Source organism: Acinonyx jubatus, chromosome E1 (genome assembly GCF_027475565.1).
Source record: "Acinonyx jubatus isolate Ajub_Pintada_27869175 chromosome E1, VMU_Ajub_asm_v1.0, whole genome shotgun sequence".
NCBI lineage: Eukaryota > Metazoa > Chordata > Mammalia > Carnivora > Felidae > Acinonyx > Acinonyx jubatus.
Window position 1 is genome coordinate 2,093,604 of NC_069397.1, and position 24,073 is coordinate 2,117,676.

Below are 24,073 nucleotides of genomic sequence, written 5' to 3' on the forward strand. Positions count from 1 at the left end.
GGATAAAGAAAGTCACTGTTACCGCTTTTGTTTGGACCAAGTTCTGGAGGTCTTGATTGCTACTACAAAGAAATAAAAGAAGGAGGTGGTGCAATGATTGAAAGGGACAAAATGAAACTGATTTGCAGATGTTATAACTGTATCCTTAGAAAAGCGAATGGAGGGGCACCCGGGGGGCTCGGCTGGTTGAGCATGCAACTCTTGATTTCGGCTCAGGTCGTGACCTCACGGTTTGTGGGTTCGAGCCCCCACGTCAGGTTCTGCGCTGACAGCACGTTCTGCTTGGGATTCTGTCTCCCTCTCTCTCCTCCCCTCCTCCCTGCTCCTTATCTCTCTCCCTTAAAAAAAAAAAAAAAAAGGGAATAGAATCGAGAGACACTATTGGTAGTTAGTTTCAGCAAGGTTGCTGTATGCGAGATGCAGCTACAAAAAACAAAACAAAACAAAACAAATTGCTAGCATTTTACTACACCAGTAATAACCAACTGGAAAATACAATGTAAAATAACATTCGATTTGCATCAAAATTATAAAGCGCCTAGGAATTAACCAAGTATTGACAAGACCTCAGTGGGAGAAAAAAACAGTTTAGTTCAAATAAAGGACATAGATAACTTGGAAGAATAGAGAAACAGCCCCTGCGCTTATAAATGCGGTGACTTCACATTATAAAGACATCAGTTGTCTCCAGAATAAATAATTGTATATATTACCAGTAAAATCCAATTAAAAAAATGTTTATTTAGAGAGCGCGTGAGCGTGAACGGAGGAGGGGCAGACAGCGAGGAAGATAGCAAGAATCCCAAGCAGGCTCCTCACTGTCAGCACAGAGTCTGATTCAGAGCTCGAACTCTCAAACGGGGAACTGATGACCTGAGCCGAAACCAAGAGTCGGACACTTAGCCGACTGAGCCACCCAGGCGCCCCAAAAAGGAATGAACTCTTGAGATACACAACAGCATGGATGAATCTCAAAATAATTACATAGTGAAAGAAGCCAGACCCCCCCCCCCATACATCCTGTATGTCTCCGTTTGCATAAAATTCCAGAAAATGCGAAGTGTTCTAGAAAGACTGGCACTGGCTGCCTACAGGGGTGGGTGGAAAGGGCTGTAGGGACGGATTACAAAGAGGTAAAGGAAACCCCGGGGGATGATGGATATGTCCACTATCTTGATGACGGGGATGGTTTCATGGGTGTGGACATCGGTCAAAACTTACCAAATTGTACATTTGAAATATGTGCAGTTTATTGTTTGTGAATTATACCTCAATAAAGCCGTTAAAACAAAACAAAACAAAACAAAACAAAACAAAACAAAAACATAACTGGGTTTGATCCACTGTAAGCACCATATGAGTGTTCCATTATTCCCCTTCATTAAAACCCTAAGATGTAGATGCTATTATTATCTCCCTTCTCGTTTTACAGATGAGGTATATAAGACACAAAGAGCTTAGGTAACTTTCCCAAGGGCAAAGTTAGCAAGTTGGTAAGGGCACTCAAACTCAGGGAGTGTGAGCCCGGAGTCCATACTTTTTTTTTTTTTCATGTTTATTTGTTTTTGAGAGAGAGACAGAGCATGAGCCCGGGAGGGGCAGAGAGAAAGGGGGACACAGGATCCGAAGCAGGCTCCAGGCTCTGAGCTGTCGGCACAGAGCCCGACGCGGGGCTCGAACTCACAGACCGTGAGATCAAGACCTGAGCCGAGGTCAGGCGCTCAACCAACTGAGCCCCCCAGGCGCTCCCCGGGGTCCATACTCCTAACTGCGCTGCATCTAGCCGTTTGCTGAGAGGCTGGGGCGGTAACAGAAGCCTCTCGCACTCTTGCACTGCTGATGGACGCGGAGCCCGGGACAGTCAGTCTTCAGAGCAAGCTGGTAGTACTTAGTCAAAGTAGGTGTAAGTATGCCCTATGACTCAGAAATTCCACTTGTGTAGACAGATATAATTAATAATAGACATACGGATAGGCAGCGATGTCTCTCCCAGAGAAGTTCTCACAGGAAGCGGTAACAAGCCGGGTAGGAAATGTGCATTGACACATTCTTTTGCTGCGTTTGGGAACCGCAGGTGACACGGGTGTTCATCAGCGGGACCTCGAGCAACTACACGTGGCGTGAGTGACACCGTGGAGCCCCCATGCATCAGACAGAGCATGAAGGAGGACGGAAACCATGGTGCTTACAAGGGCACCTGGGGGGCTCAGTCGGTTAAGCATGGGACTCGTCATTTTGGCTCAGGTCATCGAGTCCCGAGTGGGGCTCTGCACTGATCGCAGGGAGCCTGCTTGGGATTCTCTCTCTCTCTCTCTCTCTCTATCCCAACCCCACTCGTGTTCTCTCTCTCTCTCTCTCTCTCTCACACACACACACTCTCTCTCTCTCTCTCTCTCTCTCTCAAAATAAATAAACTAAAAAAAAAAAAAACATAGTGCTTCTGGTCAGTAAGTAGGATCGGAACGAAATATATAACAAGATGCTATTACATAAATTAGAAATGTTTGCAGGAATGCCAGCTGGTGCAGCCACTCTGGAAAACAGCATGGAGGTTCCTCAAAAAGCTAAAAATAGAACTACCCTAGGACCCGCTGACTGCACTACTAGGCATTTATCCACGGGGTACAGGTGTGCTGTTTCGAAGGGACACATGCACCCCCATGTTTATAGCAGCCCTATCGACAAGAGCCAAAGTCTGGAAAGAGCCCAAATGTCCATCGATGGATGAATGGATAAAGAAGATGAGGTATATACATGCAATGGAGTATTACTCGGCAATCAAAAAGAAGGAAATGTTGCCATTTGCAACTACGTGGATGGAACTGGAGGGTCTTATGCTAAGTGAAATTAGAGAAAGACAAAAATCATAGGACTTCACTCATATGAGGACTTTAAGACACAGAACAGATGAACACAGGGAAGGGAAGCAAAAATAACATAAAAACAGGGAGAGGGGCAAAACAGAAGAGACTCAGAAATATGGAGAACAAACTGAGGGTTGCTGGAGGGGGTGTGGGGGGGGAATGGGCTAAGTGGGGGAGGGGCATTAGGGAATCTACTCTTTTTTTTTTTTTCAACGTTTATTTATTTTTGGGACAGAGAGAGACAGAGCATGAACGGGGAAGGGGCAGAGAGAGAGGGAGACACAGAATCGGAAACAGGCTCCAGGCTCTGAGCCATCAGCCCAGAGCCCGACGCGGGGCTCGAACTCACGGACCGCGAGATCGTGACCTGGCTGAAGTCGGACGCTTAACCGACTGCGCCACCCAGGCGCCCCTGGGAATCTACTCTTGAAATCATCGCTGCACCATATGCTAACTACTTTGGATGTAAGTTTAAGAAAATAAAATTAATAAAATAGGATTTGTCAAAAAATAAAAGTAAAAATAAAGAAATGTTTGCACAGAAAACAACTGATGTTTTGCAAGAGCACAAACACAAGCGAGCATGAAATGCATTGGAATGACTGCCTTTTGAGGGAGGACAAAGGGAAATGGGTTGTGAATCCAAAAAAGTTTTGTTTTCCTTTTTTTTTTAAGTAAGCTCTATGCCCAACGTGGGGCTTGAACTCACAACCCTGAGATCAAGAGTCACATACTGTACCAACTGAGCCAGCCAGATGCCCCCAAAGAGAATAGCTTTTAAAATGAAAACAAGACGTATGGGGCGTCTGGGTGGCTCAGTGGGTTGAGCATCCAACTTGGGCTCAGGTCACGATCTCACAGTTCGTGAGTTTGAGCCCCGCGTCAGGCTCTGTGCTGACAGCTCGCAGCCTGGAGCCTGCTTCAGATCCTCTGTTCCCCTCTCTCTCTGCCCCTCCCCTGCTCAAACGCGCGCTCTCTCTCTCAAAAGTAAAGGTAAACATTTCAAAATAAAATAAAAACAAGACATCAATCAACACAGACAATGCACCAAGAACTGTGTCATTAATTCAATCCTCTGCACCTCAGACCCTGATCTATAGACAAAATGCAGCGAAGGAGCAAACAGGGGAGACAGCATTGCTGAAGCTCGGGAATCCAGGTTGCCTTCCAGAAACTGGAAGCCAAATGGTCCTGTGAAGTAGGAGCAGAAGGTAGTGTGTGTGTGTGTGTGTGTGTGTGTGTGTGTGGCGGGGGCGGGGGCGTCCTGGCTTTCTCCTGCCCCCTCCCACCTCCGTCGCTTACCCATCACGGGCTGAACCCAGCCAGAAGGCAGTGGTCACAGGAGCTTTGGAAACAAAAGCCTGCAGGGATGAACTCCCCGTGGCAGAGGGCAGAGTTTGGGAAGGGCTACAGCTGTCTATCAAGAAGCAAGACACACACACACACACACACACACACACACACACATGCACGCATGCACGCGCGCACGTGCGCTCCGATGTAAAGCCCCCCCCCCAATGTCATGTGTCTCTCCTCTCCTTCCATCTTCTATCAACAACCCCTTCCTCACCTTCCAGGCCACCTTTCTTTCTCCCTCCCAGCTCTCCTGACTTCTCTCTTGTCTAGAAGGGTCGCTGAGAAGCATCGGAAACACAGCATCTGAATGAGAGCAGGAATGTGCCCTCGTAGAACGGAGCCCAGAACCTCACCTGCTACACTGACTTTCCATCTGCCCCCAGTCTGCGCCCCCCTTTAACCCCTCTGTTCCAGACACCTTGCTTGGCTTTTCCCCTCCTCCCCTTGTAGCATCCCCGAGTCCTTGGTTCCTCGTTGGCCCTTCCCTGCTTCTATCAATGGCCTCTGCTCCTTTCGGCTCCTAAAGGATTGGTACTCCTCAATGTTGACACTTTAGTTCTTCATCTATGCCCCCTTGGCCAGATAGGTGGAGCCAATCCCCTGATAGTTCCCTCTTTTGTGCCGGCTCTCCAGCCTGTGCTCTTGGCCATAAGGCCAGACCTTCATTCATCCATCCATCCATCCATTCATTCATTCATTCATTCATCCATCCATTCATCCAACATGTACTGAGTGCCCGCCACTAAGGCTGGGTGCTGGGAGCACAGAGGGAAACAAGGTGAACTTCTATGCTCAAGGCTTAAGTACAGAGGGAAGAAAACAAATGACAATCTACTATGCTGGGGACACGGGGCTTTCTTTCTCTACCCCCGCCCCCCAGAGGAAGGCCAAGAAAGGTTTCAGAGAGGAGGTGGGCATTTTTTGAAGGGTGAACAGATTGAGAGATTTCCAGATTGGTTTTCCAGATTGAGAGATTCGTACAGCAAAGGCACTCAGGATAGAAATGACACCATGTGTTCTGGGTACAAAGAGTCAGGTATCGGGCCCCTGGGTGGCTCAGTGGGTTAAGCGTCCAATTTCGGCTCAGGTCATGATCTCCCGGTCTGTGAGTTCCAGCCCCCCTATGGGCTCTGCACTGACAATTCAGAGCCTGCTTGGGATTCTCTCTCTGCCTCTCTTTCTCTGCCCCTGCCCCACTTGTGCTCACTCTCTCAAAATAAATCAATAAGCTTAAAAACAACAACCACCACCAAGGGGTTAGGTATTGCCTAGAACACGAGGGAAAAGAAGGGAAGGTGAGGCAGAGATAAGAAAAACAGGAGTTTTCACTCTGAAAAGGGGTTTGAATTTGACGTGGGGGCAACAAGGAACCAGAGAGTTTGGGGGCAGGAGTGATGAGGTTGAACTTTTTGCCTTGAACGCCGTCCTCCGCGGCAGGGAAAGTAAGGAGCAGGAGGTTAATGGTGGTCTGGACCAAGGCGGCAGCAAGGCAGGTGGAGAAAATCTGATGAATGTGAATTTAGGAGGTCAGCGCACCAAAGCTGGTAACGCACTGGATAAAGGCGGGAGGCGGGAAGGGGAGGAGGGGAAGGGGCAAGGGAGGAGGAAGCAAGCAGGACCTCCGGGATTCCCCCAGGAGTGACAGGGTGGCCAACGGGACCATCCACTGGGATGAAGAGGTCAGGAGGAAGAGCGGGTGTGGGCATGCTGATGATCCGAGCCGCCCGGCGCAGGCGGTAGCTGAATACTGGGGTCCGGAGCTCCCGAAGGAGGCCTGGGCTGGATGTAACGAAGCCTTTCCGAGGCGGACCTGCGAGGGACAGGGGGCCAGAGACGACTGTGCCCGGATCCGCTGCGGATCCTCGCTCGCCCCGCAGGTGGTGCTACAGCCCCGCGCTTCGGGGACCCGAGGGCTGCGCCGCGCGTTCCGCGGAACGCTCGGCGCGCCAACACTAGGTCGCGTCCTCCTGGCTGGGGGTTCAGACCCGGAGCGGCCTCTGGAGAGCGTGTCCAAGTCGTCCACGCGGCCGGCACACTGGTGGCGGCTCGGGAACCTCAGGCTGGTGGCGTGACTGGTGTGAACAGCTGTCCTTCAGGCCGCCTCCAGGAGCCAGTGTGCGGAACGGGTGTAGGGGGAGGGCCAGATAGGTGCAGGGGTGCACGGAAGGAGGACCTCCAGGCCCACACACGCCACCCTCTAGGAGCGGAATTTCCTGTCCCCCTCCTCCCACCCGGGCCGTCCCCGCGTGGGAAGCGCGCCTCGGACCCTTTAAGGCTCCATCTCCCTGCCCTCCCCCGCCCGGGACAGGCCGGGACACCCGGGACCTGACATTTGGCATCTCCCAACGTGGGAGCTAAAAATAGCCGCGGGGGGGGGTTACTCCAGGCCATTGCTCGCCAGCCACCCCGCGCGCCACCTCGTGCGCGCTGCGTCGGGCCGCCAGACTTCTCTCCCGGGCCAGCCTACCTGCCGCATCCCCTCCTCCCGGACCCCGCGGTCCCAACCCGCGGCTCAGGGCACCCAAGTCGCCTCTTCGACCCCAACCCCGGCTGCGGGGCGGAGTCTCCGCACGCGGCGGGGCGGGGCCGCTGTGTCCTGGGACCGGGTCTCCAAACTTGCCCGCGGGAGGCGGGCGGGAACCCGCGGGGCGTGTCCCGTCGGGCACGTCGGGGAGGCGTGGTCTCGCCGGCCCCACCCGCTCCCCCGTGCCAAATCGTGAACACGAGGCTTAGGGAGGGGCGTGGCCTTCTGGGGTGTGCGGGCTCCTGGCCAATGGGTGCTGCGAAGGGCGTGGCCCGTGGGGGTTGCGGGGGCTCTTCGGGTCTCTCCCCCCAGCCCCGCTGCGCCAGATCCCGGGGAGCCCTGCCGCTCTCTGCATCCTTGGCTCGCGGCAGTGGGTCCCGCCAGGCTCGCCCTCCGCGCGGTCGCTCCGGGACGCCCGTCGCCCCGCCAGGCCGGGACCGCCGACCCCCAGTCGCCTCCCCGTTAACTGCTGCTCCTGCGCCTCGGGTTCTTGAGACAAGATGCCGTCGGGTTTCCAACAGATCGGCTCCGAAGTACGGTTCAGCATGAGGGGGCGGGACGGGGGCACAGGGCCCTCTTTCTCGGGCTGGGGTCGCCTTTGGGGTCAGCTAGGGGGCGGTCCCTGCGCAGGCGCAGGGGGGAGGGTGGGGGTGGGGGTGGGGGCCTGGCTATTTATACCCCTGCGGGGCAACCCGTGACTGTCGGATTCCAGGCCTTCCAAGAGGCTGAGTGGGTCTCGGGGACAGTTCGGGGACACGGGCCACCACTGGATTTCCCGAGTCCAGGGTTCGCTCCCTTCTCCAGTACGAGGCGCGCTGCGCCGGGATCGGGGACACACTGCCCTCGATCCAGCTTGAGAAAACAGATCCAGGCGAGCCGTGCCCTCCTGGAGCTGTCCGTCTGTCCCGGCTCTCTCGGGAAGTTTTTCGAGGACCGGAGGCTCTCCGTGGGCCCCCACCCCCACCCCTGGCCGTCCTCCAGGACGCTGAACTTTCCCTCAGCCCCACGGTTGGTGGAGGGGCTGAGGGGAGTGTCAGCCCCCCCCCCCTCCCCCAGCTCAGGTTTCCGCTTAGAGACAGTCCGTACCGCCAGCGAGCGGCCACCACCGCCACCGCCCCTCACACCACCTTCCCGCCCCCATCCCCTGGGCCTGGCTCCCCCAGGCAGAAGCCGGGCACGGCCCCCCGCCCTTCGTCGGAGCCTGGAGGGGGAAGGGAGGCCGGGGCGGGGACAGAGAAGGCCACCCCAAGGGCCATATGCGGGAGGAATGACCGCGATGTCCTTTTTGGAATTGTCTTTTGTTGAGCTTGTTGGGCGCCTCCGGGAGCCCGCTGAGGGAGCCCCAGAGGGGGAGCGGAAAGAGGGCAGAGGCAGATGATAAGGCCCGCTTCGCTTTATCAACCCAGCAGTGTCCGGAATACTGTTAACACTTGACTTTGACTTTCTGACTTTTACTGACAGGTAGGCAAAGCAGGCAACATCACCCCTACCCGCCCCCCCCCCAACAACCCAGTGGAAACCTAGGCTCAGAGTGGGGAAGGGACTCACCCAAGGTCACCCAAATTCCAACTCAAGTCTTAAGGCCAAGCCTGTCCCAAGGTCACAGAGGAATGGTGAGGCCCGAGGTCCTCAAACATTTCTCAGCTTGCTGGACCCAAAGACCCAGTTTTGGTTTTTTGTTTTTTGGTTTTTTTTTTCTTGTTCATGGCTGATCACTGTTGGGTTCTTCCTAGTACTGTTTACACTGAGATCTTTGCTCTATTCCTAATATGGCCCAGTTTCCCTCACCCAACATGTTGGATAGAACCCAGCATCTTAAAGCTCCGGCTGGGCCCGGGCCCCTGGAGGAAAGAAAGGAAGCATGATTCTGTGTGACATGCCTCGTCTCTTCTTCTGCCTACCCAGGACGGGGAGCCCCCACGGCAGCGAGTAACTGGGACCCTGGTCCTCGCCGTGTTCTCTGCTGTGCTTGGCTCCCTCCAGTTTGGCTATAACATTGGGGTCATCAATGCCCCGCAGAAGGTGAGGGGTCTGTGGCTGGCAGGGTGTGGACTGTCTAAACAAGGAGGGCAGGGGACAGCAAGGGACAGCAGAGGGAGACGCCTCTGCAGGCAGTCACTCTTACGCTGTCCCCCCAGGTGATTGAACAGAGCTACAATGAGACGTGGCTGGGGAGGCAGGGGCCGGAGGGACCCAGCTCCATCCCGCCAGGCACCCTCACCACCCTCTGGGCTCTGTCCGTGGCCATCTTTTCTGTAGGCGGCATGATCTCCTCTTTCCTCATTGGTGTCATCTCTCAGTGGCTGGGAAGGTATGGGCCTGGAGGGCAGGGGTGAGGGACAGGACCAGGGGTCACAGCATGGCACCCTAACTTCCAGCCCCACTCTTTGCCCGTCAGGAAGAGGGCCATGCTGGTCAACAACATCCTGGCGGTGCTGGGGGGCACCCTCATGGGCCTGGCCAATGCTGCTGCGTCCTACGAGATGCTCATTCTCGGACGGTTCCTCATTGGCGCCTACTCAGGTACCGACGGGCGCCATGGCCCTGCCCAGTGCCCTGCTATCTTGTCCGTTCACCATCACTGAACCTGCAGGGGGGAGTGGCCAGCTGCCCTCAGCCCTCTCTTCTTCTCTCTGCCCAGGGCTCACGTCGGGGCTGGTGCCCATGTACGTGGGGGAGATCGCCCCCACTCACTTGCGGGGCGCCTTGGGGACGCTCAACCAACTGGCCATCGTCATTGGCATTCTGATCGCCCAGGTGACCGGGCCAGGCCTTATGAGTGGCTAGGCGGGGGGCGGGGGGCGGGGGGCTGGGTGGGGCTCCGGGCTGAATGGCCTGTCCCGTTTCCCACCCTCGTTCCTCAGGTGCTGGGCTTGGAGTCCATGCTGGGCACGGCCACCCTGTGGCCACTACTGCTGGGCATCACGGTGCTGCCTGCCCTCCTGCAGCTGGTCCTGCTGCCCCTGTGCCCGGAAAGCCCCCGCTACCTCTACATCAGCCGGAACCTGGAGGGGCCGGCCAGAAAGAGTGAGCCTGTGCCCCACCTTGCTCGGCCGCCCTCCCAGGCCCCCCCCCAGGTCCCCCTCCCTGCCCTCCCTGGTCCCCTCCCTGCCCTCCCAGACCCCGTCCCCGCCAGCCCTCCCTCTCAGGCCCCACCCTCCTCGCCCCCAGGCCTGAAGCGCCTCACGGGCTGGGCTGACGTGTCTGGAGCGCTGGCTGAGCTGAAGGAGGAGAAGCGGAAGCTGGAGCGTGAGCGGCCGCTGTCCCTGCTCCAGCTCCTGGGCAGCCGCACCCACCGGCAGCCCCTGGCCATCGCTGTCGTGCTGCAGCTGAGTCAGCAGCTCTCGGGCATCAACGCTGTACGCGAGCCGCAGCCTCCGGGAAGGGCAGGGGTCGGGGCCCGGCCCAAGTGGAGGGGAGAAGAAGGGCGCAGGCTCCCTGTGTTCAAACTCGGGGCGGTCGGGCTTCGTGTGGCCACCAGGGGGGAGAGGGTCACCCTTGCCATCCCCTTCTCTTCTCCCCCGTTCCTAGGTGTTCTACTATTCAACCAGCATCTTCGAGACAGCAGGGGTAGGACGGCCAGCCTACGCCACCATAGGGGCCGGCGTGGTCAACACGGTCTTCACCTTGGTCTCGGTAACTGTGGGCGCCCACCATCGCCTTCGTGTCCTCCACTAGCCCCCACCCGCCCAGTCCCTCCCACTCCTGTGCCCGGAGGCCCCCTGCCAAGCTGTGACTCTTCCTCGCAGGTGTTCTTGGTAGAGCGCGCGGGGCGTCGGACCCTCCACCTCCTGGGCCTGGCGGGGATGTGTGGCTGTGCCATCTTGATGACCATAGCTTTGCTGCTGCTGGTGAGGCCTGGGGAGGGGGAGGGAGCCAGCGGCCCAGCCCGAGGGCACCGCCCCGAGGAGCTCTGGGGCCAGCCTCGGGCCAGGACCATGGTCCGCGTTCCCCTATGTTCCTGCACCTCTTCCTGCTCTGGGAGGAAGCTCGGACTGAACCCTGGCAGCCAGGGAGGAGAGCCACTGTCTAGTTTTAGGAACAACAATTCCTAAGGACCCAGTTTGAGAACCAAGAGAGAACCAACTAGCTTTTCTTCTTTTTTTTTTTTGTTTTTTGTTTTTTGAGAGAGAGAAGGAGAGAGAGCGCAAGCAGGGGAAGGGCAGAGCGAGAGGGAGAGAGAGAATCCCCAGCAGGTTCCACGCTGTCCGTGCAGAGCCCAGTGCGGGGCTCGAACCCACAGAACCATGAGATCACGACCTGGGTCGAAATCAAGAGTCAGACGCTTAACGGACTGAGCCACTCAGGCACCCGGAGAAGCGACCACCTTGATAGCTGAGAACGTAGAACATTCTCTCTGCCCTGAATGGAGTAGCAGTTGGGCAGCCAGCTGGATTTCAGTGGTCAGAAATGCTCCAAGACCTGTTCTAACTTAGGGGGGCAGGCTCTTCCGTGAGCTGCTGGGAGGGATAGAGGTCAGTTCCCTGCCCTGAGAGCAAAGGAAGATCCAGAAAGACGGGACCTGAATTCCTTCCTCTCCTTGCCCGTCCCCCAGGAGCGGGTTCCAGCCATGAGCTACGTCTCCATCGTGGCCATCTTTGGCTTTGTGGCATTCTTTGAGATTGGCCCCGGGCCCATCCCCTGGTTCATCGTGGCTGAGCTGTTCAGCCAGGGCCCCCGCCCGGCGGCCATGGCCGTGGCTGGTTTCTCCAACTGGACGTGCAACTTCATCATCGGCATGGGTTTCCAGTACATAGCGGTAGGTGCCCTGCCGCCGTCCCACCTCCTACCCGGTAGGCCAGGGTGGGGCAGGTCCCCGCCAGCCCCCTTGCTTCCTCCAGCCCCACCCCCATCCCCGACCCCAGGGTCGCTCTGGTGGACCACGTGGGCCCTGAAGACCACCTGCTCCACTAGAGTCGAAGGAGACAAGGGAGCTGAAGGGGTAACGACAGAAGGGCCTCCGAGCTGTGGTGTAACTGCAGAGTAACACGCCCAGCTTCACGTCCACACTGCAGGTGGCTGGGGATCCAAGCTGAGCGGAACGCTCTGGCCCTCACCATGGTAAAGACGGCGAAAAATTCCGAGAGAGGCTGGGGAACGGAGAATCCTTTCCTCCCTCCATTCTCATTCCTGGTTGTTCCCCCTGCCCCACGAAGGAACCACCTGCTGTGTGTGTAGCACCCCCCCCCCCCGCCCTCCCCTCTGTCAACACCTCTTCCTCCGCCTGTCCAGGAGGCGATGGGTCCATACGTCTTCCTTCTGTTCGCGGTCCTTCTGCTCTGCTTTTTCACCTTCACCTTCCTAAGAGTGCCTGAGACCCGAGGCCGGACATTTGACCAGATCTCTGCCGACTTCCGCCGGACGCCCTCTCTCTTAGAGCAGGAGGTGAAGCCCAGCACGGAACTGGAGTACTTGGGGCCGGACGATGAGAATGACTGAGGGGCCTGGCAGGGGCGGGAGGGCCGTGCTCTCGCCCACCCCCACCCCCACCCAGACCCCCTCCTCACCTGTGCACTTTAACCCTCTCTTCCCTGTTACTTCCAGGGCGGAGGAGCCCCTGCAGCCTGGGGGGGTCGGGAAGCTGGAGGGAAGGGCGGTCTTGGCAACGCCTCATTCCCCTCGTGTGACTCGTGGATTATTGATGTGGTGTGATTAGGCTGTGGCCGTCAGGGTGGGCCGTTCTCCCGTCTCGCCCCCTCCTTCCTCCGTGGCCCACCCCACCCACCCCCCCCCCAGTTCCAGAAGACGTGGCTCCCTTGCTAGAGAAGGGGGGCTGCGGGGAGGGGAGGCCCGGGGACCGTTTGTTTAGTGGGCAGACTGAAGCAGAGAGGACCAGAGCCGTGGCCCCTGCCACCTCGGACTCGCCCTCCTCCTCTGGCACTTTGCTCTGAGTTCTTGCCTCATAGACCCTGGGCCAAGCGGGTCCGGTTTCGACCCCTCCCAGGGCCTACGCTCCCCTCCCCTGGCAGGCTCAGCCCTCTGGGCCCAACCTTCTGGGGCAAGAGGGGAGCACGGGCCAACGCGCGGGGAGAGGGGGCCCTGCTCTGGTCTCTTCTCCCGACCCGAAGGGTGTTGTACCCACAAGCTTTTGACCAACTAAGGGAAAGAGGAATTTGAAAGGCGGCCTGTAAACGGGGTGGGAGGAGCCTTTCGATATTTTTGTATATGTTTGGAAAAGGGGCAGGGGGAAGGAACCAAAGGTCTGTTGTACCACGTGTATATAGGAGATGCAGACATAAAGTCGCCGTACGAGACGCGCGTCCTGTCGTGGGGGCACCCAAGGACCGGCTGGACAGCGAGCACAGCTCCCCTTCCCCCCGCTGTCTCTCTCACCCTGCCTTAGCTCAAGGCCAAAGAATCCTCCATAGGCAGTCACTCCGCCCCCACTTGTTTCTAGTCATGGTTTTAAAAAACACAAAACACACACCCGACATGGGGACTGAACCCACGGCCCTGAGATCAAGAGTCACAGGCTCTACACCGAGCCTGCTGGGCACCCCCAGTCATTGCTCTTATCGACGGCGAATGAGCAGTAAGTTGGAGCCGAAAGTGCCAGAGCTGCTCTCAGGACTTTCCAGACCACTCATCCTGCAGGAGAGACACCAGCCCCAGGTTACAGATGGGAAAGGGACTCTCACGGGCCAGAGACGCCAGGAGGAGGGCTCGAGGCCTGAGTGATTCTCCACAGAAAAGAGGCAGAGACAAGACCACAGAAAAGCCTGTTTTCGTTTTTACTGGAGGCTCAGGTGGTACATGACGGTTCATAAAATGGCTTCAGAGGGACGGGCTGGAAGGGAGACGAAAAATAAACTGGGTGGGAAAGAACAACCAGGAGGAGGTAAGGGCCGGCTGGTTCCTTCTCAGGCTGATTCAGGGCAGGGCGGTGGGGCCTCTGAACAAGAAGGCTGAGTCCCTTCCCTCCACCCACGGTGGGAGAGAGAGAAAGCAAAAGGCGGTTGTTTGGGCCCTCCTGAGTCTCAAGGAAAAGGGGAAAGCCGCTGTTTCCATGTCAGGAACTGGGGGAAGGGGGGAGGGGGTGCTGGGGGGGGGGGGGGAGTACAGAGCAGTTGGAAAAACTGGCAGATAACCTGAGAGAGAGAAACGGATAAATCGTGAGTGGGGACTCCTCAGGCACAGCGCCCCACTGCCCGGCACCGGGGCCGCCGCTCACCAGATGATAGCTCTATGTGTCCTTTGAGTTGGGGTCACTCCAGTATGGTGGTGGGGGGCTCCCCACTGTTGATGGGGGCTGAGGTCTAGAGAGAACAGGGGCGGTCAGCCCCGGACCCCAGCCTTCTCGCAGGCACCCTTTTTCTTTCCGCTCCTCCCCAGCTCACACCCACGAGCGGCCGCAGTGGCTCCAAGCAGCGCAAGAGAGGGGTCTGCAGGGGCTTGGGGTCAGGGGGCTCCTGGGCTGCGTGTCCTGGAGGATGGGGGGGGCTTGCAGTCTGGGCCCTCTGGTTCAGGTGGGGGGCGGAGCTGGGTGAGGGGAAAGGGAAAGAGGGCGAGTGGGCCCCAGCCTCTCCTCTTACCTGCCCCCCACCCCCCAAGCGGCCCAGGTGCTCACCTCCGGGGCTGCGGGCTGCCTGGGTCCGGGCGGCTGCTGCCGCCGCCGCTGGAAGTAGGGCCGGTTTCGTGGGCGCTGGGGCTCGGGCCGAGACCCGTCCGCGGGGCCCTGGCTGGGCTTGGTCTCACCATCCCCACCTTCTGTGGTAGGCTGCTGGGGCGGCCTGGGGCGGAAAGGCCTGGGGAGAGGAGCAGGAGGGCCGTGGGGGGAGCAGGGACCCAGTGTGCCCCACCTCCCTCCCTTCCGGGGCTCCCCCAGCAGAGGGGGACCGTGGTGCCTCCCCATCCGGCACCCCCGCCCCAGGAGCCAGGCTTCCAACGCCCTCCCCCACCGGGCCCCTTATCAGCCATCACGGAACTGCCAGCCCCTCACCGCCAGCTCCAGATTCTCCTAGAACTTGGCTCTTCCCCCTTCCCGGGAGGGCCCAATGCCGGACAGCAGAGGGAAGACAGCCCCAGAGAGGGACTCTCACCTTCGGTACCTAGGCCGGAATCTGGGTGGGGGGACCCGCTCGTCTCCCTGCTGTTGATCCCCCTCCAATGGGGCTGTCTCTTTGGGCTCCACCCCATCGGTGCCCTAGGAACACACGAAGGCCTGGGGGAGCCTGGGGAACGAGGCCGCCCGGCGCCGGGCGTCGGCGGCCCTTCCCAGCCCTCCGGGGGTCTCTGTTCTCGCGGGCGCCCTTCCCGGGGTGGTAGCGGCTTCCGCGTCCCCAGGCCCCCTCACCTCTATAGGCTGCTGCTGGTTGGGGGGCCGAGGGCCTCTCACAAAGCGCCGTCGGTAGAAGAAGGGGGGCGGGCGCCGCCGCCTGGGCCTCTGCCCGGAGTCCTCGGCGCGCTCCCCTTCGCTGCCTGGCTCCGTCCCGCCCGACGGGGCCTCGGCCACCATGGGCGGCGGGGCGGCCGGGCGCGGCCGGGGGATGAAGCGGCGGAACCGGCGTCGGTTGGGGGCGTAGCGGCTGCCCTTGACTGGCACGCCCCCCGGCCCAGTTACGTTCGCAGCTTCGGCGCCCTGGGGAGGGGGCGGGGAGCGCGCCGTGAGACCCTGGCCCAGCCACACGCGGTCCCGAACCTCCTTCCCCGCGTCCCGCTTCCCTCCGGCTCCTGCCTGCCTCCCCCGGGGAAGGAAAGAGCGGCTCCCGGACCCTCGGGGGGTGGGGGCCGGACGACAGACGCCGGCAAGTGCTGGGTGCAGGACGGAGAAGCCCGGAGGTCACCGGGTGCGGGGCAGGGATGCGGTCTGGAGTCCCCGGGCTAACGGGCCCCGTCCCCCGCCGCCGCCCGAACCTTCTCTCCCTCCACGACATCGAACTCCACCGTCTCCCCGTCGCCCACGCTGCGCAGGAACTTCCTAGGGTTGTTTCTTTTAATGGCCGTCTGGGAGGGGAAAGGCCACGGGAAGGTGAGGGCAGCGGGCCCGCGGCCTCCCTCCCCCCTCCCCCCACCCCCGCCGGGTCCGCCACCCCATTTCTCGGTCTTCAGCACCTTCCTTCCTCGTGGCCGGGCCGCAGGGTGAGCGCGGAGGCAGGCCCAGCTCAGCGGGGGAGAAGCCGCGAACTAGGGCCTCCCGGCAGCCTGTGCCCTCAGCACCGCCCCAGGGCGCACTCCCTCCTCCCTTCGCCCCGCAGGGGTTTCCGAAAGGGCGGCCAGAGACTAGAACTCAAGGCAGAACACACAGCGGAGGCGTCCGAAGTGGCAAAGCGGATAAACGCGCCGCGCCTCTTACCTGGGAGCTCCGGCCGCCACGGCAGCGGTTCTCAAACCGGGGCCGCATCAGCATCACCTGGAGAGCTCGTTACAACAGGTGGGCGGGCTCCTGCCCCGAGCCTGACTGATTCGGCACGTCTGGGGTGGGGCCCGAGAATCCGGCCGCCAGGTGATGCTGCTGCCGCGGGCCCGCACTTTGAGAACCAGCGCACCCAAGTATCGCTAGCCTGTGTCCTTTGCCTCTGAACACTGCCTAGGATTCCTTCTTGTGTCAGCGCGTCCCGATGTAGGTAGTGAGCATGCCGTGGCCAGAGGGCAACAAGTTGCTTCTCCCAAAGACACCCTGACACAAGTGGGGCCCATGGTGGTTAACACAGGCACCTGAGGCGGGTGGAGGGGGACCATTTCCTGCGGGGCACGCTGTGCGAGGGGAAGTCAGGAGAAACGCTGTGTGCGGCTAAGGGTTACGAGACAGGCCTCCCAGGAGAGGGTGGGTTCTCCCCCCCACCCAAAGACGACCCAGCACTTACCTGGTGAACAAAGACATCCTCCTTGGTGTCATTCCTGCAGAACAGGAGGGGTTGTTAGGGGGGGACCTTGGTGAGGCCTCCCCAGCTGCCTGTTCCTCAAAGCAGCAGGCCAGCATCCCCTGGCTTCTTGGGGGTACACAGGACGCATGGGGGGACAGGAGCTGGAAGCCCCAAAAACCTCCCTGAAAAGGCTGGGCTTTGTAAGGGTGGGGGGAGGGGTGCAAAGTCACCTTGAAGAAGCTGGGCCAGCTCTTACTTGCTGAGGACGCAACCCTCCACCCCAGGGGCACCGTAGGACCTGGCAGGACTGGGTACAACTGTCCCTGGCCAGCACCCCCTCCGTTCCAACCCCCATCCCGGCTGGAAAATCCCCGTGTCTTCCCTCCTATAGTCAAGGAGGAAGGTGGGGTGCGGGCGGAGGAGCAGAATATGTCTGAGAAGGGGACAACTTGTCAAGAGCCTGCTCTGAACATCCCCAAGACTTTATTCTCGCCCTCAGCCCAGAGGGGAACCCCAGGGTCAGGCCCCCACTCAACACACCCAGGGACCAAGGATGAGAAACAAGATCATACTCGATCCTTCTCTCTGCCTGCTCGCCCGTTACCCCAGTTTAGCCTAGCATCCCACGGCGGGGAGGGGAGAACGCAAAGGTTTTCCTTCAGAACCTCCCGGGAGTCCTCAGTTTCCAGAATTAGGGAGGGATCCTTCCCTAGATCAAATGTTCTAGCTTTAAAGCACTTGGATCTGTACAAAGGTCAGCCTGCTAAGAGGGAACTGGGGCCTCCCAGGAGGGCTGGGCTGGGCAGGGTGCCCGGGCTGGGGAAGGGCCTGCTGGGGGAGACCTGGCTCTGCTCACAATCAGCCACCACAGTCGCTCCCAGCAGCCCAACCGAAGAGAAGCAGCAGCAGCCGCCTCTGTCTGCGGGGGCTGGCTTCCTGCCTCGGCCCCAGCCCCCAGCCGGCACCGGCCTCCGGCCGGCCCGTCAGGTGGGGGATTCAAATGAGCCAGCCGCCCTTTCTAAGGGCGGTGAGTCAGGGGACCGTGCTGGGAGCCGCCCTGCACGGGAAACGAGTGAGGACTCCAGCCCCGAGCCCCGAGGCGCAGACAGCAGGTACATTCGGCCCCAGAGGTGAAGCAAACCAAAGCACAAGGTGAGACAGACGAGCAGCGGGAGGCCCGGAGCCAGGTTGGCCAAGTTCCTAGATCATTAACTCTCTGCTGCCCTTGAAGATCCCGAGGCGGCTCCATCCCCGCCCACGATTGTGCTGTGGTTAAAGACTTTCAATCAGCGTCAGCTGGACACTGCAACCACGTGCCTCGGCAGGGGTAGAGATGGGGCTGGGAAGGTGTCCAGCCCCACAGGCCAGTCTGGAAAACACCCGTCCCCCCCACCCCACCCCCCCACACCTGGGGTTCTCAGATACCTGTTGATGAATCCGTAACCGTTCCGGACGTTGAACCACTTGACGGTGCCCAGGACCTGGATCGCTGCCAGGCAGAAGCGCAGTGGGGACAAGAAGACGGGGGGAAGAGAGAGAGTCGGACTCAGTTTGGAGGCACTCCAGATCCAACCTACCTCCCCGTGACCTATGAAGCGCCACTTGAAGCCACCAGTTTCGCCCAGTGGCTTCAAGGCAATCCTGACCCGGTTCCCCCAAATTGAAGCGCCCGTACAGCAGGGCTCAGGCTTTCATGACCTTTCCATCCCTACGTCCTGTTCCTCGTGAGCTACAAATCCGGGTCCTTCACCTAGAACTAAGTACTCACCAGGCCCACCAAGTCCTGCCCTAGGGGTTCCTAGCGCACCTGCTGCCCGGGCTGAGTCAACCAGGCCAAGTCTCCCGCCGCGGGGACGTGCCCCAGACCCTAGCTGGACCTACCCACCGCGCCCTTGCTGCCAGGGAGGCGCGGCAGGACTTCCCATCAGGGGAACACGCTTGGGTCAGCTCTCCCCAGCCCAGCTAGTCCTTCGAGCCTCCGGGGCCAGGCCCGCCTTCGGCTTTCCGGGTTCTGTGGGCTCCACGACACTCCTCCCCCAGCCCGTCGACACCCTCAGAGCCGCTCTGGCACGCGCCCCCCCTCACCCAGCACCGGCTTGTCCGCCTGACTCCGGGCCGGGGGCGCGGGGGTCCCCGAGGCTGCCGTCGCCGGGTTGCCCGGGGTACGGGGACCCTGCGCCGAGGGGGTCCCGGCAGCGGGGCCCGAGGCGGCTCCGACCCCGCCGCCTGCCCCGCCGCCTGCTTTCTGTGGCTCCCCCGCGGGCACCGGTACCACCACCGCTACCACCCCTGCCGCCGTCGCGGGCACCGTCGCCGCGGTCGCCACCGCTGCCGCCTCCGCCTCGCTCATCCCGCCGGGTCCAGTACCGGCCCCCGCCGCCGCCACCGCCTCCTCCGCCGCCGCCACCGCCCCGGCCCCTCCCCCCGGCTCGCAAACCCGTCGCCCCGCTCAGTCCTCGCGCCCCGAGCCTCGCCCGCACGCCGGCAGCGGGCCCCGGGACGAGGCCAATCGCAGCCCGCAGCCGCGGCGCGCGCAGGCCCCGCCTGCCGCCCCCGGGCCAATCCCAGCGGAGCAGCCCCCCCGCCCCGGCCCGCACGCCGGCCACGCCTCCCGGGCTTCGCAAGGAGGCCGAGACCCGGGCTCGCCACCTCGTAAGTACACCTGGGCCCCGCCCCGAGGCCGTCACGTGACCTCCCCGCCCCAGCCCATTGGCCGACGGCCCCTTTCCCCTCCCCCTCCGCCCCTTTCCACCGGCCGCGGGAAATCAAACGGGCTGGTCGCGCCCCAACCGCCACCTGGCCTGTGCGCGCAGGGCGGGGCGGGGGGCGCAGCTTCGGGGTTGCCCCTGACGACCCGGGTGCGCGGCCGGCGCCCGCAGCCTCCGCTCTGGCTGCGCGCCGCACCACTCATCTCTGCCCTCGAGGCGGCACGTGCCCGCACACCGCCTCCTCCCGGCCCGGGGGATGCCCCGCACGCCCCGGGCCGGGGTCCCCGCCCGCCGAGCGAGCCTCCAGGCGCCGCGGAAGAACCACTCTCCCAGCTCGCAATTGCTCCCACTTTTATTTTTGAGGTGGGACGCACGGAGAGCGGAATGCACGACTCCGTTGTCCGCGCAGTCAGCGCCCTAAAGGAGAGAGCTCCCCCCGAGCCCTTTCCAGGCCTCCCCAAGGACCGTCGCCGCCGTGATGTCCGGCTCCCCGCAGCTTCCCCCGCCTTCCTTCTTTGCCTGCACCTGCGCTTGCCGCCACCTAGAACGCACCTCCGTGATTTGCAGAGCAACCTTTTCAAGTACCGGCTGACCTATCACTCCTCACCATCACGTCATCCTTTCCTTTTCTCGGGGCGTTTTTTGAAAATATGAGCGTATCTCGCCCTGTGCCCCCGCTGCGCTGGACGGAGCTGGTGGGCGTGCCTGACGCTTGCAGCACTGCCTGGCACAACGTGGACGCTCACTTGTTTCTTGAGTAATCGGATGGTCCCCATTGCACAGATGGGAAGACTGAGGCCCCGGCGCGAAGCTTGCCCCAGGTTTCCCCGGAGCCCGGGTGCTCGGCCCGGAGCTGCGATCTCCCTCCCAGAGTAGTGCGGCTCCAGAGTCGCTCCTCCCGAGGGCCGCCGCCCCGCCCCCGCTGCCGGACCCGGGCAGCGCGTATTTTTAGCCGGGACGGTGCGCGTGGACCAGCCTTCGTGCCCCTACGCGCCGCGGGCCCCAAGCGCGCCTCTCCAGCCCCGGGGTCCGCGCCAGGCTCGGCGGCGGCTCTCCGGCGGCCGTGCTCCAATCCCGGTCCCGGCGCGCCCTCTGCCGGCCGCTCCCGGAGGCGCCGGCGCCGCCTTCCTCGCGGTCCTGCCACCTGCGGCTTACTCCGCCCGCCCCACCCCTCCGGCGCTGTCCGAGGCGACAGTTCTGTGTCCCCGCGCAGCCGGCACCGCGGATAGAAAAAAAAAAAAAAAAAGCGGGAGAACAATTAAATCAAGAGGCAAGGCCGCGAAGGATGCAGAAATGACCACTCTCCCTCGGACTGTTAAGGACCCGTGTACCTGTGTCCAGCCCCGAGATCGAGGCAAGCAGACGAGGGCAGGGCTGGGGCAAGGCGAGCAGGAGACCTCCCAGTGCGGCCCCGGCAGCAGAGGAAGCACGCAAAAGGTACAGAGAGAGGGCAGGTGTGGGCTGGTTAAACCGTGACAGGAGAGGAAGCTCATAGGAAAGATGAGCCCTGTTTGCGGTAAGAGTTTTTAAGAAAAGATGTCAGGAGACCTCTGGGTGAGGGCGCTGAGGGGCAGGCGCCTGGCGACAGGAAACGACGCTTACTCCTACAACAGTAACATCCTCCCTATCTCCACGGTCAGGAATTAGCTGCCACCGAGAGAAGCAGTTCATTTCCCTGTTGCGTTGAAGGGTCTGCACGGGTGATTTTCTGGGGATTTACAGATGTTTAGGGGCTTGAGGTAGCCAGGGCTCTGGGCATCCCGGCAAAAAGGGTCCTCCTTTGTCGCTCTCTTTCCGTTTGCTCCCGTCCACTTGAAGTTCGCTGTCTCGCCCGCCTCGTTCACGGGTTTAAAACCAAACAAAACGCGAAAAACAACGCCTCCTTCACTGTGGCCCTTCGCGGCTCCTGCAGAGAAGAAGATGTGCGATGTCAAACGGAGACGCTGTTTGAAAGATTTAAGAGCCGGTGCCAAATCCTCCTGGCGACACACGTCTCCTCGCAGCCCAAACCAGAGCTTCCGCCCTCTCCCCTCTAACACCTGCTCGCTCGCTCTTTCTCTCTCTCTCTCTCTCCTCCGCTGCTCCAGAAAGTGCCACAGACCCTGCGGCCTTCTCTTCCCCGGTCGACTCTTCCGCGGCCTTTGCCTCCGTCTTCCCCTCCTTCCAAGCTCTACTAGGACTGCCAGATCCTTGACCTTTTCTCCGCCCTCTGCCCGTCTCCTTGTCCCCTCTGCCGCATCGGATATTATTTACACGTCCTTCTTGAAACTTCCTCCTTGTCTTGTTGGTGTTTTTGGTTTTGGGGGGTTTTTTTTACCCGAGAGCAGTCAGAGTTGAGATTTTTTTTTAGCACCTAACTATGTGCCACACACTGTGCTAAGCAGCCTAGGGGACTTCGGTCATTAATTCCTCACGGCAACCCTGGGGAGTGGGTACTATTATCGTTATACCCACTCTTCAGATAAGGAGACTGAGGCAGAGTGGAGGTAAGCCAGCAGCCCAAGACCACACAGCTCTGGAACCGGCCAAGCGGGGGGTTCAGATGCAGAGCAGCCTGACTCCAGGACCTTTCTTCTGAGTCACCAGCCTCCTGCCACCGCGCTGGGACTACACTTTTCCACCTTCCTCCTCCCCTCTAGTACTTTCCACATGTCAGGCTCTTCCTTCCCAACCAAGTGTCTTGAGAGGCCGCCCGCATTACGCAGGCTCTGCTTCTCCCCCAGGCCCGGCATCCGGGACCGGCGTTGATGTCGGTCGCACTACCTTGTTCGACGGACCCTTGCTTGCCCCCGTTCCTCCGCCTCCGTCCACGTGGCAGATGCCCACGGAGACCGTTTGGCTCTCAGATTTTTTCAGGGACTCCTCAGCCTCTCCCTCGCCCCTTCCTGGAGGTCAGAGCCCCCCAGTTCTTCTCTTCTTCTGACTCTGTGACCCCTCCCGTGGAGGCCCCTCCACCCCCACTGCTTCAAATATGACCTGTTAGGGGTCTACCTTCTTAAGCACCGAGCTTGTGGCATTTCGTTAATGCCAGCCCTAGGGAGGCAAAGACAACCTGAACCCAGTGACCCCCCAGCCCGGACCACCTGAGCCCCAGACCCACGATGGCCAGCTACCAGCGGGAAATCTCCAGGGTCCCCTGTCCGGGGAAAAGGTTCCACCATATCGGGTCGCAGAGATGTGAACCCCACCGCCCCCACCTGGTTCACACCGTCGGCATCTCTCACCCGCATCAGCTCAGTGGCCTCCCCCCTGCGTGGTTTCCTCGCCCTCAGAACTGCCCTCTCCAGTCCATTTTGCACAATGGACCTCACACCAGCTTAGCCTGTCCCACCGCCGTCCCGCTGCCCTGCTTGATTTCCACCGTAGTATTTATTCGTACCTGACATTTGCTTGTTTGTAATTTGTAAGCTTGGGATCTTGTCTGTCTTGTCCACTGCTGTATTCTCAGTGCCTCAAACTATACCCAACACGTAGTAGGTGACCGGTAACTACTTGACTGGATAAATGAAGGCAGCCAGAAACATCTTTTATTATTATTATTTTAAGTTTTTTTTTTATTTTTTTTCACGTTTATTTATTTTTGAGACAGAGAGAGACAGAGCATGAACGGGGGAGGGGCAGAGAGAGAGGGAGACGCAGAATTGGAAGCAGGCTCCAGGCTCCGAGCCATCAGCCCAGAGCCCCACGCGGGGCTGGAACTCAGGGACCTCGAGAGCGTGACCTGAGCTGAAGTCGGACGCTTAACCGACTGAGCCACCCAGGCATCCCTTAAGTTTATTTTATTTTGAGAGAGAGAGCACCAGCAAGGAAGGGGCAGAGAGAGGAGGAGAGAGAGAACCCCAAGCTGGCTCTGCGCTGTCCGCACAGAGCCCGATGCGGGGCTCGAACCCACCAACCGGAAGATCGTGCGTGACCTGAGCGGAAGCCGAGAGGCGGACGCTTAACTGACTGAGCCACCCCGGCGCCCTCCGAAACATCTTTCTGAAATGCATTTTGGTTTTCGCGATACTCAGGCACCTTCCACGTGCACATTGTCTATGGCCAGCAACTCATCTGCGGGGCACACGACACAAAGAGATTCCTTTCACAGATGTGCACGTAGACGTGCCTGGGAACGGGGAGGCCACCCGGGCGTCCATCGCTGGGCGCGTGCTGGGTAAAACGTGGTAGGTGTCCACCCAGAGTGTCATGCAGCACTTAGAAGTGACCCCGTGACAGGCCCCGTGCTCTGTGACAACACGGACGGACCCTCACAACACGGCCCTTAGAGAAAAAAGAATAGGAAACCAAACGAGAAAGAACGCAGGCTCACTTACTTAAAAAAAAAACACAGCCCCACAAACAACAAGTCACATCTGGTCAGAATACGTCAAAACCAGAAGGGAGGGGCGCCTCGGTGGCTCAGTCGGTTGAGCGTCCGCCTCTCGATTTCAGCTCAGGTCATGATCTCCCCGTTCGCGGGACTGAGCCCCACATCAGGCTCCGCACTGACAGCGTGGAGCCTGCCTGGGAGTCTCTCTCTCTCTGCTTCTCCCCTGCTTGCGCCCTCTCTCTCTTATAATAAACTTTAAAGAGATACACAACGGCATGATTCCCTACAGAAAGGCAGGGAAGAAGGGGGTGAGAGGTTAACAAAATAACCAAGCAAACTTATGAACGAATGAATGAAATACTCTATTCTGCCGTGACTTCTCATTAAAGGCTCACGGGTGACAGTCAAAGACCCAAGGTGAACTTAGCTCTAAAGGCCCACCATCCAGCCCTCTCTCTTCCTGTTGCCAATGAGTCTCTACTCACCCCGGCCCCTCACTCCCTCCT

The 24,073-nt window shown here is 59.9% G+C and overlaps 2 protein-coding genes and 1 long non-coding RNA gene across 4 annotated transcripts in view; 2 read left to right on the forward strand and 1 right to left on the reverse strand.

The window, feature by feature from the left end:
• Positions 1 to 12,281, forward strand: part of SLC2A4 (solute carrier family 2 member 4) — a 32,669-nt gene extending 20,388 nt beyond the window's left edge. Inside the window, exons 2-12 of one of the 2 annotated variants that reach the window (XM_053212321.1) lie at positions 7,167 to 7,277; positions 8,650 to 8,766; positions 8,883 to 9,055; positions 9,143 to 9,267; positions 9,386 to 9,501; positions 9,609 to 9,771; positions 9,916 to 10,103; positions 10,276 to 10,380; positions 10,494 to 10,595; positions 11,300 to 11,503; positions 11,977 to 12,281. In XM_053212321.1, coding sequence (XP_053068296.1) covers positions 7,245 to 7,277; positions 8,650 to 8,766; positions 8,883 to 9,055; positions 9,143 to 9,267; positions 9,386 to 9,501; positions 9,609 to 9,771; positions 9,916 to 10,103; positions 10,276 to 10,380; positions 10,494 to 10,595; positions 11,300 to 11,503; positions 11,977 to 12,183 — 1,533 coding nt within the window. In that variant the 5' untranslated portion in view covers positions 7,167 to 7,244 and the 3' untranslated portion in view covers positions 12,184 to 12,281. Of the gene's footprint in view, positions 1 to 7,018; positions 7,278 to 8,649; positions 8,767 to 8,882; positions 9,056 to 9,142; positions 9,268 to 9,385; positions 9,502 to 9,608; positions 9,772 to 9,915; positions 10,104 to 10,275; positions 10,381 to 10,493; positions 10,596 to 11,299; positions 11,504 to 11,976 lie in introns of those variants that run through there. The other variant, XM_027047770.2, reaches the window with a different exon arrangement.
• Positions 12,282 to 13,461: 1,180 nt separating this feature from the next.
• On the reverse strand, positions 13,462 to 18,912 carry YBX2 (Y-box binding protein 2). The gene is made up of 9 exons (XM_027047771.2): positions 18,633 to 18,912; positions 17,973 to 18,036; positions 16,548 to 16,581; positions 15,598 to 15,687; positions 15,038 to 15,322; positions 14,784 to 14,887; positions 14,312 to 14,489; positions 13,916 to 14,000; positions 13,462 to 13,832 (listed from the first exon to the last, which is right to left on the reverse strand). Exons 1-8 carry the CDS (start codon positions 18,895 to 18,897, stop codon positions 13,950 to 13,952), a joined length of 1,071 nt encoding a protein of 356 aa, XP_026903572.1. The 5' UTR covers positions 18,898 to 18,912; the 3' UTR covers positions 13,462 to 13,832; positions 13,916 to 13,949.
• A 1,644-nt stretch (positions 18,913 to 20,556) lies between these two features.
• On the forward strand, positions 20,557 to 22,810 carry LOC128313486 (uncharacterized). The gene is made up of 2 exons (XR_008294274.1): positions 20,557 to 20,692; positions 21,074 to 22,810. It is a non-coding gene; the product is annotated as an uncharacterized LOC128313486 (long non-coding RNA).
• The last annotated feature ends 1,263 nt before the right edge of the window (positions 22,811 to 24,073 follow it).

Coding starts and splice junctions, on each gene's coding strand:
- YBX2 (XM_027047771.2), bottom strand. CDS start 18,897: ATGAGCGAGGCGGAGGCGGCAGCGGTGGCGACCGCGGCGACGGTGCCC. Junction 14,888..15,037: donor ACCAGCAGCAGCCTATAGAG/GTGAGGGGGCCT, acceptor GTGTGTTCCTAG/GGCACCGATGGGGTGGAGCC. Junction 14,001..14,311: donor GGCAGCCCGCAGCCCCGGAG/GTGAGCACCTGG, acceptor TGTTCTCTCTAG/ACCTCAGCCCCCATCAACAG.